Here is a 22,351-nt window from a genome sequence, read left to right on the forward strand (position 1 = left end):
ATGGAATGGCCGTGGGAGCTGCCGATGGCCCGATACCAACAGTGGTGTTGACCCAACGAACGTCAGGGCGGGCATACTGCAAGCAGCACCACTGGCGGTGTTGTGATGCTTTGGTTATGCCATTGCCAGAAACACAGATAGCACGAGTGCCAACCATTGTGCACCCAGACGCCCGATGTAGGTAGTGTGCACTGCAAACTCTGGTGAGGATGCGCCCCTCTCCTCCATCCGGACCGAGATCATTCATTTTCCACGACAACAACGACAACAACCATCCACCATACCAGCCCACCATGCCACTTTGCGTCGCCCAACCCGGCCCCGCGACACACCATCCCCCGCTTACCCACTGCTTTCACCAGCGCAGGTCGAGGCTTTGCCAGCGATAAGCTCACGGCGGATACGTCGAGAAGTTTGCACCGGAGGATGGCTCACGAGCGTGATTGTAGGCCGAAATTGTCGCCCAGCGTCAGTGGTTGATTGCGGAAGGATCGCGTCTTGAGAGACCAAGCAGCTACAATGTTTCACTAGGGTATGTAGCCGACATCCCTGGCATAACAATTGCATTCCACAATTGGCTACTCACCAGCAGCAGCATCGGCAGCATGTCATCACGATCGGTAATCGGCTAGCTTCCATGCCGATGACAGCTAACCCGCAGAGATGGGTTATTGAGCAGGATCCGCATGACGTTCCGCAGCCTGGAGGGCTGAGGTTTGCATGTCGGCGTATTATTGCCAGCCTTGGTGCAGTCTGCAGCCGTGTACTACTCCTGCTGCGTGTTGTGGACGCCTGGGTTCACGAAGGAAGGCTAGCGGAGGCCGAAGCGCTCGTACGGGAGATACAAGCCACGTTGGATGAGTTGGAGCATCTCGGGGCGTCTTATCTCGAAGTCATCAGAGGCGGAGGCTAATAAGCTGCGTTCTGGGGGAGGTGCACTATTGACAAATAACTTCTGCCACGACATACATAAGCCATAATTGCAGCTCCGCTTTTCCCTCACAACCCTGTAATGTATAGCTTATAGTTACATGGAGTCTATAGCCTAACTGCTCTGCCACGAGGAATCCGCGATTTTTGTCTTCTGAACGCTCCCTAGTAATGCCTACAACTTAGTTGGCACCACCAATTCGAGATAGCTCTCTTATTTGTTGTTAGTTGCCTTACTAGGCAGATCTCGTCAGTAAGAGTGCTTCAGTCTGACCAGTCGCATGGGGGTGCATCGGCCAGGTGAAAACACATGATTGGAAGGGGGCCGGCGGGAACTCCCGTCGAGGGACATGCTGTGTCGACGACGAGGAGATGCCACAGGCTGGGAACCACAATAGCGCCCCCAAATTTTTCGAGCAAAAGTGATTGGTTTTGTGTCTATGGCGGTGGTGTCGGCGCTAGCTCGGGTATTAGATGCATCTCACTACCGCAGCTATCCGTTGTTCTCTGCGGCTTTTGGGGAAAATGGCCCGTTTTCCAACATCTGAGACCCAGCTGTACTTGGCCGGGCGGTTCTCTGCATTGTCCCAAGCCACGGTCAGTGGGATCCGTTATCGCTGCAAGCTGTCTGTCGCTCAGAGATTTACGAATTGGTCTCTTGTCAGCCGGATGTTTCTCAATCGACCAGAGCCCTAGCAAGACAATCCTGGAATCAGACGAGCTGCCGGTGAGGTTGCCGGTGGACATGTTTCGTGGGGTGAAAACGCAGGCGGCTCAAGATGGAAGAACATGTGCATTACACTTGCGGAGCAGTGGGATCTCGGGCGAAAGCAATATCGTGAGCTTCGTTGTTGATGCCCCCCCCCCCCGGGGGGGGGGGGGGGGGGGGGGGGGGCGGACCGGGAAACACGGCCGGTCGCACCGGGCACGTTCGGGGATGATGCCAGCCGTGGCCCATCTGCCGTTCTGACGTTTCAATTGCCAGCGCGCGTTCCCTTCCAAGGGCTGAGGTATGTTGAACCTTGATGCGGCGGCCGGCGCTGAGATTGTAGCTGGCCATGAGGATTTCTTCGAGAGGTCTTCCGATAACACTCTCGGCAGTATGGCCCGCTTTGACGTCTTTGAACTCGAAAAGAATGTTGCGGCCCTCTCGGGGGAAGAAGGTTGGAGAGTTGGAGTCGGCCTTGGTCTTGGGAGTCTGAGAAAGACCGGGCGACTCCAGAGAAGTGTTCAGGGGAGCACGGTGGGGATGCGTCCGGGGTCCGCATTCAGTGGCCCGTAAAAATGGTGTACTCTTTCAGAGTTCCGCCTCTACACTACCTAGTGTAAGACCAGGAACCAAGTGCACTCGGCCCGGCCCGCTCCGCCCTCGCCACAGGCTACCTTAAGGTGACAAGCCACCCTGGCCCATCCACCGCTAAGCGATAGCCGCCTATCTCCGGCACAGAACGACGGCATATAGAAACAAGCATGAATACCCGATGGAGGCCAACGTACTCGGCCACTGCCACTAGGAGAGGTAGAACTTGTCGCCCTCCACCAACACGGGGGTGGGGAAGACTGGCGTGTTCATCGAAGACGAGATTTGTAGCCAGACGGAAAATGGAATCCCGTTCCACAGTCGTACGGCCTCGCACAGCTCCCCCGTTGTCGGGAGGCCCCACCTAAAAGGAGGAACGCTCCCAGGCAGTGTGACTGGGCGCGGGCTCATGACCCCAGTCTCAGCCTCGTCCAGGGTCCTTGGAGCTCCTGGGTCGAGAATCCCAATGTGGCTGATCGGTCGAGGTCGAGACAGTGCTGGTTGACGTGCCTGTGGTTGTGGCTAAGGAGGAGATTGAAGCCCAATTGCAGCCTCACCTTGGGGCTGTTTCTGTCCCCCGTTGGCGGGCGTGGCATCGGAGGGCGCGGCTTGGGAGGTTGCCTGCATTGCGCCCCTGACGAATTAGCCTGGGCTGGACAGACACTATGATGAGGAGTGGCTTACAGCGTGTTCGTGGAGCAACGCAGGTTTTTATGGTTTACTTGTGGAGGAGAAAGTTATTGATTGCCTGAGGCGTCGGTTCTTATGGAACGGACGAGTTATGGATGACGAGAACGAACCCCTAACGGCCTCTCTCTACCCAAGACTAGTCCCCAGACAGAGGTTGAACCAACTGTGCTCTCCCATGGCTGCAGGCTGCATACTTCTGCTACTGAAAGCCATTGACCCCACGTCTCAGTCATGGCCCGAGACTTGAAAGGCCAGCGGACCAGTTGGATGGTTTTGGTGGTGATGGTAGTGGTGTACTGACGCTGGTACTGGTCCTCGGAGACAAACGCAGTCAAAGAAAGCAACAAAAAAGAGAGCAACTGTCCTGCATATGCCTGCATGGCATGGAAACAGTCACTTCTGGGGCCTGAATGACGAAACCTCCCGCCACAAACGACTTATATTGCAGATGACTGAATGCCTCAGGATCCACTCATCTATCCCATCCCACCTTAGTGCCCTCCTCCCTTTCACCCAAGTGTGCCTTCCACATCCTCACGGCATCATTCATTTACCTTCATCCATTCTCAATTTACCTCATTCATTCTCAATTCCCTCATCCGTTTCCATTTCACCACCGCGCACTAAACTGCACTCACGACATCGCAAGCACGTGGCCCTTTTTTTTTCCCCCAAGGAACCAACAATCACATCGCAATGAACTCCATGACGGAACCGAAATCCCCAGAGAATCAGCTCGAACATCTCATTCCTCTCTTCCCAGGCCCTGATGCTGACACTGCAGCTGTGCGTTCCTAGTTCGAACTCATCGTCAGACGTGGCGACCTGAGTGTCCCCTACAATTTTCAGCTTTGTTGGACCGGCTATGAGATTCACCACCCAACCTTTACCGAAGAGGCGGTTATTAAGACTCTGAAATACTATGGCCTAGACATCCATGGTGCCCAACATCTTGCTCAGGACGCCCTTAATTGTCGCCGAGCCAGTTTTCCCTCCCAAGTCCTCACTATATAGGTGGATTCTGCCCCTGCCTGTGTGTCTTCTTACTAACTTGTCCCTGTCTCATTTCAACTCTACAAGTGCTAAAAGGCGTGGCTGAGAAGGAGGGAAGGGTCTAGCCCCCGGAGGATGCAACAGAGAAGGAGAAGGAGAAGCCGAAAGCAGACCCCATCTTCAAGGGCGTCGTCATCATGCTGGGATTGATCGCCGTCTTGTTGGGAGCTTATGAAGTCTACTCCGGGCTCTACGCTCAGTTCTACGCTCAGTCCTGAGCTGGCTGGACTCCAAGCGCCAGGCGAACTCGCCGGAGCACGCACTTGAACGAGGAGGGGGGAGGGGGAGTTGAAGACGGGGCAGACGTGCATCGGCAACTGCACCAGCTTACTGGAATAGCGACTAATCGACCAGATGAGCTCAAGCCTTTCTAGTCCTGCATAGTACCCGACTTTACGTACTTGGGGCGTTCCCCATCGGACACAATCTGTTCTCCCTTTACTCTTCTCCATGTGGTGCCATGATCGCTATTACCTTGCTCTATTTTACGTTAGACCAGCATCTCCAACTCGATGTGTGCTTCTTCGCACAAGATACCAAGCTTTGATTCCAAAGCCCGTCACCAGCGAGACGCATTGTATCAAAATTCATTTTACCGCTCTACACCGCAATCTTCGGCCATAACGCCGCCACGCCTGGAGACGCGGTCGCGCCACGGTTTACCCACTTGCATCGCATTTTCTTTACCCAGCGGCTTTGCGTCGTCGACTCTACGCGCCAAACTTGAACATTCAGCCATCGCATGCGTCCCTCTCCCCTCCTGGTCTACCGATAGGATTCTCCCTGCGCTTTCCTGTTTCCGCGCCCATTCGGCACTTCTGGCACCGCCGAAAATGACGATGCTCGCAGACGTCGGCCTCAAGACCTCAGTCGGTTAGTCCTTGGAGCCGAGCACACGCATCTACGAATTCGGCCTCTCCCCGGCAGATCGATAAACCGCCATATTGATACCAACGCGACAACGTGAGGTTGTTTCTTGCCGAGACAAACTCTTAGGTGGATACAATGGACGACGAGGTGGCTCGAGGATCTCCGATATGGTTGCTGTTGCATGAAGCATCATGGGTCATGGAGTGATGTCGTGAGGTGACACCGCGAGCACAGCGGGTGACGGACGAGACGAAATGCGCAAAGCTAGCTATGGGAGTGCCGCCCTCTGATCGTTAGTAAGGAATCCACTTTCATCTCTCCTCGCCATACTCTCTCCTAACCTTTTGAAAACTTGGCAATGCTGATCGAGTTACATGTCTAGACTCGGTCCTCCCGTCCGTCATTTCGATCACTTCTCCAGGAGCTACGTCCCAACACACGAGCGAGGACTCCCCCAACTTTGGCGTGTGCACGTCATATATCCACGGTATGCGGACTCAATTGGTCATCGAGACCCAGCACAGGCAGCCTTTGGGCCTCAAGGACATCCAAGGCAGTATCAGTAAAACCTATAATCATGCGAGTCCTCCGCTGTAGCGTACTGTTCCGATCCCTTGATGAGAAATTCTCTCGGTATTTGCAATTCGGTGGCAGACGGAAGATCTAGGTGTTGCACAGTCTCGACAAGAGAGGACGGGCATCTTCATTGCTTTGAGTCTGTCGAGACAGTTACCAAGACACATCACATCCTTGGGGGCCAAGGATCTACTTTTCTTTACTTGGGAAGCAATAGCCCCGAAATCCAGTCCAGAATCCAGCCTAACGCATCGAGGGATGGCGACCGACTGTTAAAGCAACCTGGATATGGAGATGTAAGCGAGAACAGCTCTGGCGGCTGCCCCTGTCTGCATTCGGCTGACGAAGATGGTCCAACTGGAGCAACAGGAGGTAGGCCAGACACAGCTAACTCATGCATGGTTTCGGGCGTCTTGATGCATCATTCTGCCCAGAGCCGCCATCTCGTGAGATATTCCCGCTAGGCGAAAGCACATCCAAAGGCTTCTTGCAGCTAACCCATACTTTTTCACAGATCATCTACACGATATGACATATGCCGTCCCCCTTCACTGATCGTAGATCCTATAGAGCGTATGACTCTACTGTTACGGAAGATGGGAAGTAGGGCTTGAAATGACTGGGAGGCTTTTTCTTTAGGATAGTGAAGGGCGGGTAAGTTGAATTGGCTTTTGCGAGTTAGAAAAACAAAATTGAAGAATGTATGACGGGCGGTGTATGCAACGCATGCGGTGGACGGGAATCTAATGAGGGGATCATGGCGTCGCGCGCTTGACGCTGGTGTACAATCTATAATGGTAACGGAGGACAATTGGCCCTGACCGCGAACCCGGCGGCAGTCGGTCCGGTCTAGCACGGCAAGTTGCTGCTGTCGATCTTTGGTATGGCGCCTTTGATTATGTTTTTTCGGTGTGTGTTTTTTTGCGGCAGCGGCGCTAGTAGCCACGAACAATAATTGACGAATCTAACGTCGTCGATGCCTCGTGGTAGGTTGTTTGATACGCGCCTTTTCAAAGACTACATTGCCCCAAGGCTGCCGCAACGCTGAAGGCGATGGACGCAGTAGAGGCCAGCGACAAGAAAATGATCTACGCCTGAGATGCATGGCTTCGGAAACAAGCCACGCCAGAACAGCGCAGAAAACGGATGTGAATACAAGGAAGTTTGGATGCAGACTCAGGGAGAACCGTGGGCTTATGATTATCTGTCACGATAGCTTCATCACCAGAATTCCTACTTATACAGGCTCCTTGTCACAATTTCACTTACAGAGAATATAATAAACCTTTTCCTACAAATCATTTATGCCCGCTATGTGCTCCTCTTTATGACATTATCGTTAGAGAAACAGCGGAATAGTGCCGAGGCGGAAATATAGCAATATGTTGTATTCTCTGTATGCTCGCCTGGGCTGACTCTATAACAGAACGGATGACACGCAAGAGTAATCATAAACCGCCAGCACCAACATTTTATTTCCCCTGCCGCTGTCTAAGCCCTTTCTAATGAGCATCTGAGCCAGATTAAGACTGACACTCACCAACTGTTGAGGCTTCAATCAATTTCCACACCGCCGGAACCACCACCCAACCGTTTACGTGTGATAGCGACCAACTGTTCTTGCGACTGGAAGCAGTTGAGAGAGAGAGATTTTGTTCTGGAGAAGGGGCCCGTACCGAAGGCTGCGATAAAATCATAAACACTTTGGGCGAGGTGCAATCGTCTGCGTCAGACACGATCAGTCCCGGTTCGCTTCACCATCGAGGATCCTACGTCTACGTCCGGTCTGCGGTCTAAATGGGCTTGGCGCTCGGAGAATGAATCACCTGTCGGACTTGGGGTGGGGTAGGATGACGGCGACATGCTGGCCTCAGTGTTCGACTCCCCGTAGAAAGACGATTGGCCATAGGGTTCGCTGGTGCTGGAACCCAAGATATCGGTGTCTAGCTGGATCATGAGAGGGCATCGAAAGTTTTTGTTGCGCTGTATCAATGCTCGTATGCGTTGTTGGGCATATCTTGCTTAGTGGTGACTTCTTGCTTCCTGGGGTCCGGATAGCTGGCTCTTGTTTTACAATTTGCTCAAATCAAATACACCGAATACACTTGCAAGCGATGCGTTTCTTCAGCCTTAGCCCGGACGATGCAGGGGCCATGTTCTCGCCAGCGAATAGAATTCAGCAAACCAGCTGCTCGCACACAACTCAACAGCTCCTTGTGATCCTTCATGCCATTGTAACGTCGTTGTCACCATTTTCAGACTCATCCTGAGGGAATTTGTACTCTAAATGCTGAGTTCTAAAGAAGCAATAAGCGCTATTGTATTTTCCTGTGTATACAAAAAAATATACTCACCACAAAGATAATATTTATAAGAGACAGGAGGCTTTACCACTGCCCATTTGCGGCCCGATTATAAACAGGCTCTTGGCATTATAATTGCTACCGTAGAATACTATGGCAGCGCCTACTACAATCTCACTTGCCCCCAATCACTCGTATTAGTGGACAAAATACTGCGAGCACGCACGAAGAACCACTGTCTTTATTATAAGATTCCGAACTGTAACTATTACATTCTGCCAGCTTATAGCCCCCAACAGCGGCCAGACAATAGAGAGGACACCTAGAAAACCCGTCGAATAGATAGTGTTGGATTACCCAGCCAGAATACAGGCAGGCGGTCAGCCCGCGGGAAACGGCAGTAGTTAGGCCTGGAGATTCTACCTCCAGGCCGCCAACGGCGATATCTTCACATCTGCTGCTTCTGCTGGCTGCCTCTCTTTTCATCCTTACACGCACATCTACAGAATATAGTACCAGTTTTACTCTTCGTTCGATTTACCACCTATACAGGTATCCTGTGATACCAACAGCTAGGCTTAGAAGTAACAGGGAGAATAGATAAACCAACGAGTTATTCAGACTAGCCTAGTGAAGAGGCTCCAAGTTACTAATCTAACCCTCCATAACCCTAAGTAACTTTAAACCATAAAAGCACCCACGGTCCCCCAGGTTCGGCGTACCAGCTTTAAGATGACATTACTTTCCTAAATATCGCTCGCTACACATACAGAGTACCACATGTTCCTTTTGACTACACCACTTGGGCGCTTCTACTAACGCAAGATTGAAGACTCAAGTTCCTGGGCATCGGTCGGGACGAGGGTGGCAACGCTGATATGCGGCCAGCTGAGAACACCGAAGTCGAGGAGCACATTCTGAGAATACTGGATCTGCGTATACTGGACGTTGACAGTCTTGGCAGTTGGAATCTCAAAGTTGACGGAGTAGACGGGTACGACTTCGTTCGGGTGCAAGGGAACTGGAGAGAACGTCCGGGAAGGCTGAGCTGCGGTAGGCTTGAACGGCTTCAGATCGAGCTTTGCGTTCACAGTTGATAGCCAGTATGTTGCTGTGACTTTGACTGCGTTTGCATTTCCATTTCGCTGTTTAGTAGAATTACCAGCTCGGTCGACCTCTCCCAGGTCGTCGCCGACGAGGAATCCGATGTTGCTGGCACCTCCACCCTGTTTAGGAAGCCTTTGCACCGTTGAAACCGTAAAGGTAGTATTTTCGACAATATCTTTCCCTTTATTAGCATTAACCAAGACGACATTTGGGTTGTCTAGCATTTCCTGCGTAATCGTGCTTGCATTGACGCCAGGTTCAAGATTTTGAGAAATGCGGAAGGTATCTTTGTTTTTTTCCGAATTGACTGGTGAACTTGCCGACCCTTGTTATAGGTTTGCTGGGATCAGTAGCGATGATGAATGGCGTCATGTCAACACGGTGTTCAATATCAGGTGCGCCCTTGGATGTGATGGGTGGATCGAAACTCTCAGCATTGATTGTCGTACCATGAGGAATGGACGCCATGCGGGTGAGAGAAGCTCCGAGCTCAGGTGTAGTGCTTTCTGGGACGCTCAACCGGGGTGTATAGTAGTCTCTAGGTGTGTTAGAGTGTTTTACATCTATCTATCCCTACTATTCCACTCAAATTAGAGGGAAGAATATTACGACCCAACCAGTTGGTGTGCTGGCCGGTGTAGCTGTATAGTGTAGAACAAGGGATAATGATGCAGGTGCATCATTACCGATGCTTTTGCTTTGTGGCGCAGTTGGTTGCCTTGACCTGCTTGTGACAAAGAACTTGTGAATAAAATACAGGATAGTCATTCTAGACGGTATATCAGCCTGAAGCCACTAGAGCATCAACTCCAACTTGACCCACTCAACCACATATATATGCAAAGTCCTTTTGTTCTAGACCAATAAAACCTGCAGTCATGGTGGCCTAGGCTGCAAGCCAGCACCAGCTAACGCGCTGCCCTAAAATAAACTAACACTAGAAAATGATGTGTTTTGTTTTGTGATAGGAGCAGCTGGCTTAATGGACCACTTCCTTCTTGTGTCTAGTTATCCGCGGCATAAGACTATTCTAACTCTTATAAGACCAAACAGTGGCAGTTGTGTACCCCTATTTATTCAGGCGCGGCCGGTGTACTTACTGTAGTCGGCTTGCAGCTCACCTGCTGTGGTGGTCAATAATCTAAAGCTGCTCTAACGATCTATACCAACTTGGGATGGTGCTTATTATGCCATCAATGCTGACCCCATTTTGCCAAGGATGGTCTAGAGCCAATGACAGCTTATTGTCTCAATCTTTTATCCAATAGGCTAGATGTACCCACATTCAGCTGCGCTTCCCTTGCTAGTGTCTCTAATAAGCTGTCATAAGAATAGTTTTGGTTGGAGACGCAGACATTAGTAATTGGTAGCGGCGGTCTGATTCTGAATGACGTAATAGCCATGCTGACTGAATGCATGTCATGTAGCCCGTTCAAGGAGACATTATTTATCGTATAAAACTAAGTTTAGACTTCTTAGCTACTTACGATCTCTGTCAATCTTCAGTCACCATCTTTTGAACATCTGATTACTTTGCAACCATGCCCAGTTCAAACAACTGTAGCGAGAGACCGAAGCCTCTCGAGGCATATGGCGATATAACTGGCCTAGGGGTAAGTAAGCAACATACGAACATTCAAACAGTCCCGTCTGACATTTAGACAGGTTGTACTCGGATTTCTCATAACAGCATGGTTAACCGTAATTGTACTCATAACGAATTACCTGTTGATATTCGACCCGAGAAAAAATCCGTACCGAAAGACCGCAGACAGAGGCAGACAGAGTCGCGTCTCCTCACGCACCCCCAATCCTGTCGACATGACGGTATACAAATCCATGGAGCGTTTGAGGAACTCACTCCTAAGACATCGTCAAGAAGTAAGCGTTGGCGAAGAAGCGTTTCAGAAAGTCAGTAGCAGTTGAACAACTCAAGCACCTGGTCTCTTTGAAACTAACCGAAACTAATGCTTCTCGTGTTGACAGTGTATTCTCGCTCTCGCTGATACCCAACTCATCACCGGAATCTCTGTTCTAGTAAGCGCCTACTACACCTTAACGCAAGGGCTTTCCGCATATCACTGGCAAATGATAATCTACCTTGCTTGGTTCTCAAGCATGACTCACCTCTCAGCTCTCACTTTCCTGCGCACATATTTTGCAAATCACCCCGCAGGGCGACTATGGCGGGTTTTAATCATGTCACTCCTGGTTATTTTACTCTTTATCGGCTTGATTCCAACAGGGCACTTCAATTTCATATCAAAAGTATGGACTGTCGCAAGCAAAGTCGATTTTGGGGATTTTGTCTATCCGAATGACTGCGATGATTTTGGACAGATTGGATCCCAGTATTTTGGTTGCTGGCTGCCTAACAACGCGACTGGGTTTACAGACTTCGACGATAATGGATACAGAAGCGGAACATGTGGCCCGAAACTTTGCACAGTTGCTGGCAAGCCGCTTTCAGAATATCAACCCACGAATGACGATACTCTACGAAGGCTTTGGATCCCTGACCCTATGCTACACCCCGAGACTGTAGACTGGCAAGTGATTCTACCGGAGTCGCCTGCAAGGTGTTACCTCAAGGGTGGGATGCCGCGTACCAGTTCAACCTTCACATCCCTCATCATCTCACTTCTCTTGCTGGCTTACAGTTTTCTTTTAAGAGTTATTAAAACCTTTGAACGATCAAATGAAGTCCTCTCGTTTATATCACACAAGAGGCTATATCATCTATTCCAGGGTGTCGCTCAAACCTGGCGCCAGAAACTGAGGCAAGTTGGCCCAAAGGTCTCGCTGCTCATGACCTCGGTGTTACTTCCTTTCCAAAATTCGGTTTACTTTACCTTCTACGTGTTTTTGCACCTATATACATCAGTATTAGCAGAGGTAAGTATCAAGTCTAGTTAAATTTTAACCTACGCTAAGATGTGGAAATTTCAGGTTGTTGGTATTACAATCTCTGCCCTTTGGGGTACTGCAAGACTGAGTTCCACTCGAGGCCTGGGTAATCCAGGAGACAATGATTGGACATTTGGTCAAGTGATCCCTATTGTCCTGCTGTCTAGCCCATTGGTTTATGTCTTTGAGTTGGCCTATAAATCTGGTCCCCCAAAAGGTCAGCTGCACACCAGCCTCGGTGATGTTAACGTAAGATGCTGACATGGAAGCCTATCTTGACTTTAAGACTGGTCATTCCGAATGACGCCTGCAACACCGGCCCAAGCTCCAGAGGTGACTCAAGAGAACGCTAGGAACTCGACTGTCCCTGAATGTATGTTTCCCTGAATGTATGTTCATCGAGGTCTAGTAGGACTTTTGTGACTAATGATTACAAAGCGATTGAAATGGAAGAGAGCCTCAATTGTTCTCTTCTTCGAGAAGGGCTGGGTCGTGAAAATCCTCAAAGTGAAGATAATGTCACTGGGTTAAGAATGCCAGTTCCGTCTATAACTGCAAATTGTGCGTTTTTAGACAGGGAGCACTATTTGAAACTCAGCTAAGATAAGCGACTAGGGAACGAAGTGAGCAATCATAGTCATTTGAGGCTGCAACCTTCCAGTTTCACTCAACAGAACAGCCTCACTGGCACATTACAGAGCTATTCTTATGTGGACTCCTTGATCGCGGATCTTATCAAGGAGCCGAATAAATTGCATGAAGAGATTTGGAGAAAGTCTTTGTTCTCGATTATGCTCGGACCAACAGTCGCTATACCATTCCGGATCCTGAGCGTTGCCTTTGCAGGGCTTGAGATCGAAAATCGCACTTTAGTAGACGTGCTAATTACGGCTGCATGTCTACTAGTAATTATACAGACCTACATCTATTTTCTATTTTACGTGCGGCGGATTAAGTCTTTAAAGACACGGAAATCGTTAATGATTGTATTAGTGTTGATTTTGGCAGTATATGGTATTGCTCTATCGATGCTGGTAATGTTTGGGCAGCGACTGTTACTAGGCTGGATTGTGGCGGCGACGTACACTTTGCAATTTATTACTAGCCTTGTCGCTGCAGCGCATAGGATTTATATTTTTAATCAAAATCGGGCGAGGATTTTAGTGGTTTTTGAGTAATAGGATTTATATTGGGTTAAGAAGTTTAACGGTTTAGTAACACTTAAACTTTAGAAACTGGTGGATTATATAACCAGAATACAGGCAGGCGGTCAGCAGCAGCTGCCGGCCGCCGGCCGCGGCAGCGGCCGCAGCAGCGGAGCCCGGAGATTACGTCTCCGGGCTGCCCACAGCTATATCTACACTTCCGCTGCTGCTGTTGCCAACCTTCTACTTTCCCTTCTACATACCGATTTACAGCTTCCGAATATACCATATTGATATTCGGCGAGCTCCAGCCCATACGGGCAGTCCTGTTGTATACAACAGATACCCTGTGATTCCAACAGAAACTTACTAATATATAGTTACCTAGAAGAATAAAGCTGTTAAATAATAGAGGTATTCTATTATATAGGTTATCTTAAGTTGGAGTTAGAAAGCTATAAAGACTTACGTTTATATAAAACTAGAAGTCAGCTAATGATCTTATACTACTATTTAAAGTATAAAGATAATTTAAAGGTTTACACCTAAATATAAGTAGAAGTTGGTTAACTATTAGTCTTGTATTTATTAAAATAGTAGCTATACCTATAAGGGCTATAAATATAGTAAGTTTAATTTTAAAATCATTATCTATCAACGCTAGTAGAGCGGTTTTACTAGACTAGTCTAGTAGGGTTTAGGCTGAGATGTTAGGTGGTGTAAGTAAGGAGGGCTAGAATAGGGCTAGTAAGAGTAGAGTAGAAAGCAGTTATTATAGTAGCAGCAGTAGTAGCAGTAGCAGCAGTAGCAGCAGTAGCGGCAGTAGCAGCAGTAGCAGCAGTAGCAGCAGTAGCAGTAATAGCAGTAGACCCCCCGCGCGGCCTCGTAACAACCGTGTCTGTTGGTCTCGAGGCTTCAACGGACCATGCTAAGGATCCAAATTGAGCCCGAAGGAACATTGAGTCTTTTAATCGCGGTGTATAGTCCATAGTCTCGGCATTAGCAAATGTAACGGTGGCACTTTGCAGAACGAATTGTCCAAGACACTTGTTTTTCATGATGGCAGCTGGCTTGTCGGTGCTGCTGGCAACCTCGCTCTGGTAAACGATGATGGAGATAGTATCATTGGAGGGTAGTGCCTGGAACCGGAATGAGTCAAAGGCCGGTGCCTTGCCAGAGGTGTCGGCCAGCACATTTAGCGTAACTCCGCTCTGCTTTTGGGTTATAAAGACGGAGTCCACCAGCTCGGTCCATGCAAGCTTGATGTCACTATAAGAGTCATCAGCTTCCTGTCTATACAGAATAAGAGAAAATTGTCTAGGAAAAAACAACAAAATAAGAATCAAATCAGCAGGAATACTCACGCTAATGTTGACAGGGTTGTCCACCTGCATAGTTGACTTTTTGTCATTAGTTTTCAAGGCCCATGTCCCTTCAGCGCTATTTCTCTTGGAAACTTTGGTCTGAACCGCGATCTTGGGTATAAACAGCATCAGCCTCTTCTTCTAAACAACAGGCACGAGATAGGTCCCTGGTCTATCTAATGCTCCGCCATCGGAATCAACATCGTACGAGGTTATCTTAATAGGCATCTTCATCCATGCTGCCCAGACTGAGTTTGGTACTGCCTGACCTCTTTTCGTATGCTCCATGGACCGGTAAAAGTAGAAATAGGGTGCATTTCTTGTCCTTGCAAAAAAGTGATACACACCTTGGCCCTGGTTTGACTCAATCTCCCCCACCTTCTCAAGGTCGTAGAATACGGCCTCAATTCGCAAGTTGGCCACTTCGTCCGCTGCGTAGATATATCCACGTAGAATCTTTTGCACTACTTTTTCATCAAGGGAGATTTGCATGGCAGTCTCTTCCACAACTGACTTGAGTATCTCCGTCTTGTTGTCGCGAAGGCTCGGGTCGATGTAGCTTTCAGGGTATAAGAACACACGACGGTTGGCTTCCCAGGTTGAAAGACGTTGCATCCAGGACCAGCGTTCTCGAGATATTAGACGAGATTCGACGCCTTTCTCGCGGCCAAGTAGGCAGCGGTGGACAAAGAGTTGAACAGTCGAAATGGCCTGCTGAATACGAGTGGTTTCGACAGCCGACGACATCTGAACGTCAATCAGGAAGAATTCAAATAGGCCTCCCTCGTCCTGGACACCCCAAGTCTTCATGGCAGGATGTTGAAGTAGGTACTCAACTATCGCTCTGCGACGGTTGTTTCTTATTTTGTCCTGCGCGGTTGACAGAGATTGATACGCTTCTCGGTTCACTAAGGCCGCATGCAAATGGTGTATGAGTGCAGTCTGAGGTCGAGGAGGGCGGGCAGAATCGCTTGTTTCTTGACTGTGCTGTCCAAATGGGACTGGCCTAGCAATCGAAAACAGCAGTGGGACGGAATCCTGCTTGAGACCTACTACAGAGAGGATATGTGCTTGGTTTGATAGTCTTTCTAAAAAGGCAAGACGATCATTTTGAGAGAGACATTCGGCCGGAGTATTCAAAGATAAAAGCTGCTCTGCCAGGGGCTGGGAAAGCACTGATGCCTGACCGAAACGGGATGAAGTCTCTTTGGTGGGACCAAGAGGATTGCTGCTGGTGCAGAACCAGTGGACCAGTTTGGCAAATTCCAGTTCTTTGCCCGCTCTAGCCAGGGTCTTGCGGATTAAGGCATATCCATGGACATTGTCAACAAGTCCCTTGCGACGGCCAAATAAATGGAACAGAAGGGGCGCCAGAACTTGCACCTCTGGGATGCTGATCTTGTACTGGTTGATTAAGGAAGCGTATATCTGAACCTGCTTGAGTTCTGTGCTGACCTGAAATGCGTCCTTTCGTAAAATGATATAGGGTGGCGAAGGATACGGTCCTTGCGGTTGTCCTGCTTTTGATTCAGGGGCGTCGAACGTAAGTTTGATATCGCAAAGCTCGCTTGGCCACCTGATGGAGAGCATACTGGGATGTTCGGCCACAGAAATGGTGACGCAGCTTTGTAATTGGATGGGAGTTGGTGGGGATACGGAGCTCTTGGCTGATTTTAACACCAACGGACAACTTTGCTCGAAACCAAAATCCAAAATCTTAGGTGGCTCGCAATCAGAAGATACAGTGGCTTCAATCTTCAGCACAGTGTCTTGGGTGAAAAACATAATGGTGTCGTTCGCATCCGCTCCTCGAGTAGCCGCAGTCCTGCCGCTGGCTAGTTTCAAGATACCTTTGAGAATATTCCGAACTGTACTTTTTCCATCTTTGCCTGCAGCTGGAAAGGTGGACGCTGCTGTGTTGAGGAATACGTCAATCATTTCCATCGTGAGGCTGGGTTCAACGCTCTGGGCGGCTGTTACCAGGGCTTTATCGACCAAAGCAGACGACTCAACGTCGCCGACTCCTATGATGGCCACAGATAGATCTTTGGAAACGAACGCTGCAGCCTTCTCAATGTCAACTTGTGCATCTAGAGGCCTTTCACCCGCTGCCTCGGAAAGGGCTTCTGGAGTCCATCCTTCCTCGGCTAATCCTCGCCATTTTGTCAACAGGTCAAGAAGATCTTCTGGCGAAGAAACAATCGAAGCACCGTGGCTGACTCTTAGAATTGCTAGTAACGGCGTCAACTTTGGGTAAGGGACTTCCAGCAACTTGGCAAGCCCAGAAAGGCGGTAGAAGAGAAAGATTGTGTCGAGGGTGATTGGGCTGTCTGGAGGCAACTGTTCGTCTGCTTGTATCTGAACAAACTCGGAATATGACAAGTTTAGCGATACTAAGAGTAGTGACAGATACTTAGATGAGGTTGACACAGCATCACGCCCGCTTGCGAACTTGATAGCCCTAGTAATCGGTAGTTGTTGCAAATACGTTGCAGTTTTACTGAAAAATGCAAAGATCTGTCCTGGCTTCTTCTTGCGTATTCTGGCTATCTCTGCTACTGCCCCTATTCTCTTGGTAGTCTCTAGCATGATAACCCGAGAGCTTTCGGGCAGCGATGCAGCGAAACCAGAATCAGGTGCTGGTAGCTCCCCAAACATACACAAAGCGTCATCGACTTCTTCCAAGGTCCAAGACACATTTTGATGGTCGTTTTTCTGCCCTTCTGCAGTATTTTGTCTCAGTCGTCGCCAAAGACGGACAAGTTGTTTAAGGCGCTGCAGGATAAACGTGTCCAACCGCCCGCCCTCGGCGCCACACAGTTGAAAGTCACCCAACTGGTTCGAAACTTCTTGATTGGAAGAAGAATACGAATAAAAAGGTTTGAGGACGAGAGAATTTGCTATGAAACGTGTTTTTAAAATGTCGACTAGCGTGGCATAGGATTCGCCAAGCCGAGGCAGCAGCTGCTTCTTGATGAACGTCAATCCAATTTGTTCCGCATCATCCTCTATGTCCTCATCAGTCTGGAGCATTGATGTAGTACCGTCTGCTTCATCTATACTGGTATCTTGGTACCCCCAGTAGTACCAGGACGGTCGCAGTCCAGCTTTGGTACGATAGTCTTCCAGCGACAGTGTCTGGTCGCCCGTGGCAAGGCGGGCAGCGTCCAAGGAGTAGAAAGATTCCTCTGTTAAAGTCAGAAAATCTCCTTCTGTGAAATCAAGAAGACTGGCGGTATAAGCACGAGACAATGTTTCTTTCATGTGCTCTGCCTCCATATCGTTGTTTCCACTGGACGATTGGAGCGATTTCAGGACATCAGGCAGGTTGATGTCGCTAGCGGCGAGGTAGGACCGCAGTGTGTCCAAGGACTGATCGTAGGGAATAACTGATGATGGAAAAATACATTTGGAGATGACTTGATCGTAGACGGCGTAGTTGACGTTGGCTGTGTCTCGGGGGATTCGTTTCTTACCAGCGGCCGATGAGGAGGCAATATCATAGTCTAGGTGCTCTCCGCTGTCTGCATTGTAGGATTTGAGAGCCATTCCAGACCCAATATTGTTCTTGCCATCCAGGTAAACGATAGCAGACCTCAGAGTCTCATTGACTAAATCAATGTAGGGAACACGTTTGGAAGTGTTACGACAAGATAACAGTAAGTCTCCAAGCTCGGGCCGGAGAACAAAAAGCTTTGCCAATAACAAGTTTTCTGGTGGCGGTGAATTCTTTGAAGACACAGAAGGCGCGACTTCTCCGCTGTCGGCAGGGCTGTTTTTCAGAAAGCGTAGCAAATCGACAAAATAGGCGGCCGGGCTGGTTATGGAGCAGCAATCTGGGCAGCCCATGTCGTCAAGATCACCAAACCAATTGGATATGTTATTCGTTCCAGTCGGCGGTAAACCGGAAGGTTTGGCATCCTTAGCTAGATTCGAGGAAGACCCAAATAATAGAGCAGGTTCCTGTTTTCGCAAATCTTGGGAAGGATCCTGTAGCATCAAGCTCAGAAAAGCTTGCTCTGCTATGCTCTGCACGCGTTTGGCTTCGCTGTGAATCCTCGCAGCATGCTCTGCGTTGACCCCATGGGGCGAGACAAGGGTACGAAATGTGACCAAGGGGGAGTAGGCGACGTCCTCGACCGACGAAAATCCCAGTGCCATCAACATGGGCAAATCAGTGGGCTGTACAATAATTTGGCAGATTTGTTGAGTTGCAGCAAAGAAACGTTGGATTGCTTGTTTGTCTCGGTCGGAAAGACCCTGAAGCGCCTTATTGTTGGAAGACAGGGGTTGCCTGAGTAGATTCAGACGTTCGTCTAAATTTTGAAGTATGGAGAGCACAATAGGCCGCACAGACGGTTGCAGACGATCTTGGAAGTGCCCTCGCATAATTAGTGTGGATATTACGGCAGCAGGCGTTTTCTCAAATAAAGAAACCGCCTGTGGCCGTGTTGATGCATCGCCATTCCATCTCTCCCAGTAATTAGCAATAACGTCGCTGAGGTTCTAGCATGAAATATGAGAGCCGAGAAGAACCTGACTACAGAGCGCTGAGGGTAGCCCCAGAGGGCCTCTCAATTCGCCGAAGAGCAGGAGTTTAGCTTTTAACGACGGAGGAAGTTCGTCGGCAAGATCTTGGCATAGCCCGGTGAGGAGCGTCTGGAGCGTGGTGGTTTGCAAGCTTTTCGAGGAGACGTATTCTTCATAAAACTGCGGGTGCAAGAGAGCACTGAGGATATATTGAAGCTCCTCGCTCTCAGCGGTGTTGTTTAGGACAACTGTCATGACGAGTCGAATAGAAATTGGTTCGTTTGTCAAGATTAGCAGTATGACGGAGCAATCAGTATTTCGGTGGAAAGAATAGATGTAGTGAGTAATCTGCTTCTAAAAATAATGAAGATTCGTCACCGAAGCAGCAGTGGCATCCGAGACATAGGCCTGTGATTTCGCAGTGGAAATTTTAGGATTAAAGAGACGCCCAAGGTAGATGGTGGAGGTTCCCATGCCACCTAAACCCTTTTCAGACTATTTACAAGATGTGAAATCTCTACGCCTCAGAAGCTTTTTGGCTAATAAGCTGTGCGTTTCCTAGTAGAGAACAATGAGAAGATACCTTTTGGTCTTTTCTTGGGGAAAGGATAGTTGAGCAACTTTGAAACCGACAATACAAGCGATTGCTTGGATGAGACCACTATTAAAGCGCCTCGTGTTCAGGTTGCGAGTTCGAACCCTGGTTGGATGCATCTGCGTGGGATATATTGCTTAGTGACCCTTGAGTAGACGCTGGGAATGGATTGCCCATCCATCTCGGTAGACTGAATGTTCCACTTACCTATATCTATAATGGATTGTCTGTTGAACGTCAAAGCTAGCGCCATCAGTCGGGAGAACCACGGCAGCTCGGTCAAAGCCAGGGGTTGATTTTCGAATCATTTGGCAAGAAAATCCCCCCTCCCCTCCCCAAACTTTGAATCTTGCTGCAATATATTCTTTAAACTGTGCCGCCGCCGACTCTCGCCAGTAAGGACAGTCAGAATTCTTCCACTCGAAGCATCCACCCCCATGTTTATCGAATGGCACGTTGACACAGCAAGTGGGAACAGAGGAGGCGGAACGACACGCGCGGAATCATCGTGGGGCTCTACGCTGAGCGGTGTTTCTGTTGCCAAGCAAAGTTGATTAGAGAAGCCCGAATATAAGCGCAGCAGGTCCAGCCAACTGGGAGCAGATGACCATGGTGTGACAGCAGCGGTCAAGGGGGTAGATTGAATGGATGATGTTGTTGATTTAAAGTTGGGTGCAAAGTGGATGTGCGCCATGCTAACCAAGTACATCCATGTTCATCTCAACTGTCGTATCAGATTCAACAAAAGACTCCACATGTCTAGCGCGAGCAGAATGTCTGCCCCCAAATGGGATAATCTTTGTAGACGGCGGAATGTGTCTAAGAAAACCTCCATCTGCCTCCGACAACCAACCCAACCTCAACACACACCATGTCGGCCAAAAACAGCAGACGCAGGTAGAGGAAAATGAGGGCATGGAGCCACGGGAAGCGAGCAGCTTTCGCAAAAGGCAAAAAAATAGCAAACGTTGTGTCTCACATGCATGTTTTGATATCCCTCGGCCGAGTATGCCATGTCCATGTCCGGGGTAGTAACAGTTATGATGTAAAGAGAAAACACGGCGATCCTAGTCATCGGTGGCCTCTTGCGCGGCTTTCTTGTCAGTGAGCAAGTGTCAACGTTGATCCATTCAACTTCACCATGTTCGCATGGATCACAGACTTATTCTTTCTTTTGATATCCAAAAGCACCAAAGACTCAGACTCGCCGTGGCGAGATTTCTTGTTGGGAAAATAAGCTGTTCACCATTGGAGAGGTACGTGTTTCAAAGTCAGATTCTCAAGATATTCTCACTCTCCTGCTTTCCTTAGAGGTCAACAAAGGTCAACATGTCGATGACTACCTGGTAGGTTGTAGCTGGTTTTTAGCCGTGGAGCATCTTCAAATTGATTCCTCTGGATAGTCCTCCAAGTCTCGGACTCAGTGGTTTGCTGCGCTTATATGTGTGTTTGCCGTAATTAAAACCCCACAAGTACGTGATTTCCCCGCTTTTCACAGCTCCGACCTACACCGACATATCCAACCCTTCTTTTAACGTCTAGATTGATTTAAAAACAAGTAGCGTATTAGAAATACCTTTCGACTTTTACATCAAGCTCTCCTCCATCGAGATCTAAAACTACTTACAAGAAGAGCCTCTCGGGCGCTCGTGATGGGCCTTGCAGAAGGAGCGATTCTCCTTCATTCACATTCCCTTACAGCCTAACGCCCGGTCGTGATTGCGGGCCGTTATTCGGAAGACTTTCCCTTGATTTCTAATGGTCGACACAAACGGATGCTTTAGTCCCGATGCCTGGGTTGTTCTCGCCTTGAATATTTTCAAGCCGGAATCGATTATGGGGCTAGCCTAACTTCCACTCGGCCTCGCACATGGCCTTCGCAAACGCCATACGCCATCCAACCAAGGAGGCGGATATACAGCTTGGGTACATCTAAAAGATCCATCTAAGCCCCAATTTGTCTTTATCCTGGGGCTATCAACGTGGCATCGGAGTGCTACTAGCTCTTCCTAGTCTTGGCGAGATCACCGTCGCCGCCGACGACTTCAGCAACCAGGCGCGTAAGCTACAATCTTTTAGGGCGTGAATTCTTGACATCTCTAATTATAGTTGGGACTCACGGGAGATCCACGGAACATTCATGGAAGAATTAGAGATCACTAAAAACAATTCAGCCCTATAAATTGTTGCGTACACAGCACGGTTAGGGTTAGGGTTACTATTTTAATCATTCGATGCTTTTGCCAACCCCCTCTTTTCTGGGAACCCTCAGACGCTAAGCCAGTTCCACCATGCTACCCTCCTAAATATCCCATAATGGACAGTCCCAGCATTCTTAATAGCAATATGACTGAAGAATACAGAATCCACTTTTGAGCCTGTTTTTACTGCTATGTAATAGCCGAACCGGCATCCTTCTTCTCGCCTCGACTGTCTGCTAGATACTGACAACTGGAATGGAAACGATGGAAGACTAAACGACAGTCTCTCCAGCTTCTATGCCAATACCAAAACCGAGACCTCATTTCAATCTTGACTGGACATCAGCGCTGCCGGTCGTGCTCTTTCTTGGGACAAGTCGCACGGGACAACGGCTGAGCATCGCGGATATCGCCTGGATTTGCCCATCTCACTGTCCCTGTCAACCCGAAAACCCGCTTGATGGAGTTCGATGGAAAAACGGTGGAGCCGCAGATCCGAGCTACTGCTGGACAGCGATTCTGGGCCACTGGCTAGTGTGCCTACGGGCTGTGCGCGCCACTACGATATAACCAACATGGACCTGGACGTTTAACAACAAGAATCGGATCAGAGGCCTGCATATATGGGAACTAGGGCGTGAATAAGCCACTAGTCGACAAGGAATATTTGCCTCCATTGACAATAGCGCAGCACATTGACAAGGAGTGATGACAGCCTAGGCATGCGTTGCTTTCCTCGAATGCCCTACAGAAAAGACCGCCGAGGGCGCCAATAGGTTG

General features: G+C 49.1%; 4 protein-coding genes across 4 annotated transcripts; 2 read left to right on the forward strand and 2 right to left on the reverse strand.

Moving 5' to 3' along the window:
- Nucleotides 1–3,616: 3,616 nt before the first annotated feature.
- Nucleotides 3,617–4,191, forward strand: EsH8_XIV_000027 (uncharacterized protein; the record flags this gene model as incomplete). The annotated part of the gene is made up of 2 exons (XM_083273888.1): nt 3,617–3,706; nt 4,039–4,191. 2 exons carry the CDS (start codon nt 3,617–3,619, stop codon nt 4,189–4,191), a joined length of 243 nt encoding a protein of 80 aa, XP_083120553.1.
- A 4,346-nt stretch (nt 4,192–8,537) lies between these two features.
- EsH8_XIV_000028 (uncharacterized protein) lies at nt 8,538–9,053 on the reverse strand (the record flags this gene model as incomplete). The annotated part of the gene is made up of 1 exon (XM_083273889.1): nt 8,538–9,053. One exon carries the CDS (start codon nt 9,051–9,053, stop codon nt 8,538–8,540), a length of 516 nt encoding a protein of 171 aa, XP_083120554.1.
- A 1,317-nt stretch (nt 9,054–10,370) lies between these two features.
- EsH8_XIV_000029 (uncharacterized protein) lies at nt 10,371–12,914 on the forward strand (the record flags this gene model as incomplete). The annotated part of the gene is made up of 7 exons (XM_083273890.1): nt 10,371–10,442; nt 10,495–10,740; nt 10,816–11,724; nt 11,779–11,953; nt 12,023–12,109; nt 12,175–12,297; nt 12,352–12,914. The coding sequence occupies 7 exons, from the start codon at nt 10,371–10,373 to the stop codon at nt 12,912–12,914; spliced, it is 2,175 nt and encodes a 724-aa protein (XP_083120555.1).
- A 677-nt stretch (nt 12,915–13,591) lies between these two features.
- Nucleotides 13,592–15,055, reverse strand: EsH8_XIV_000030 (uncharacterized protein; the record flags this gene model as incomplete). The annotated part of the gene is made up of 3 exons (XM_083273891.1): nt 13,592–14,150; nt 14,454–14,493; nt 14,593–15,055. 3 exons carry the CDS (start codon nt 15,053–15,055, stop codon nt 13,592–13,594), a joined length of 1,062 nt encoding a protein of 353 aa, XP_083120556.1.
- Between the last annotated feature and the right edge of the window lie 7,296 nt (nt 15,056–22,351).

Source organism: Colletotrichum jinshuiense, chromosome 14 (genome assembly GCF_051148585.1).
Source record: "Colletotrichum jinshuiense chromosome 14, complete sequence".
Taxonomy (NCBI): domain Eukaryota; kingdom Fungi; phylum Ascomycota; class Sordariomycetes; order Glomerellales; family Glomerellaceae; genus Colletotrichum; species Colletotrichum jinshuiense.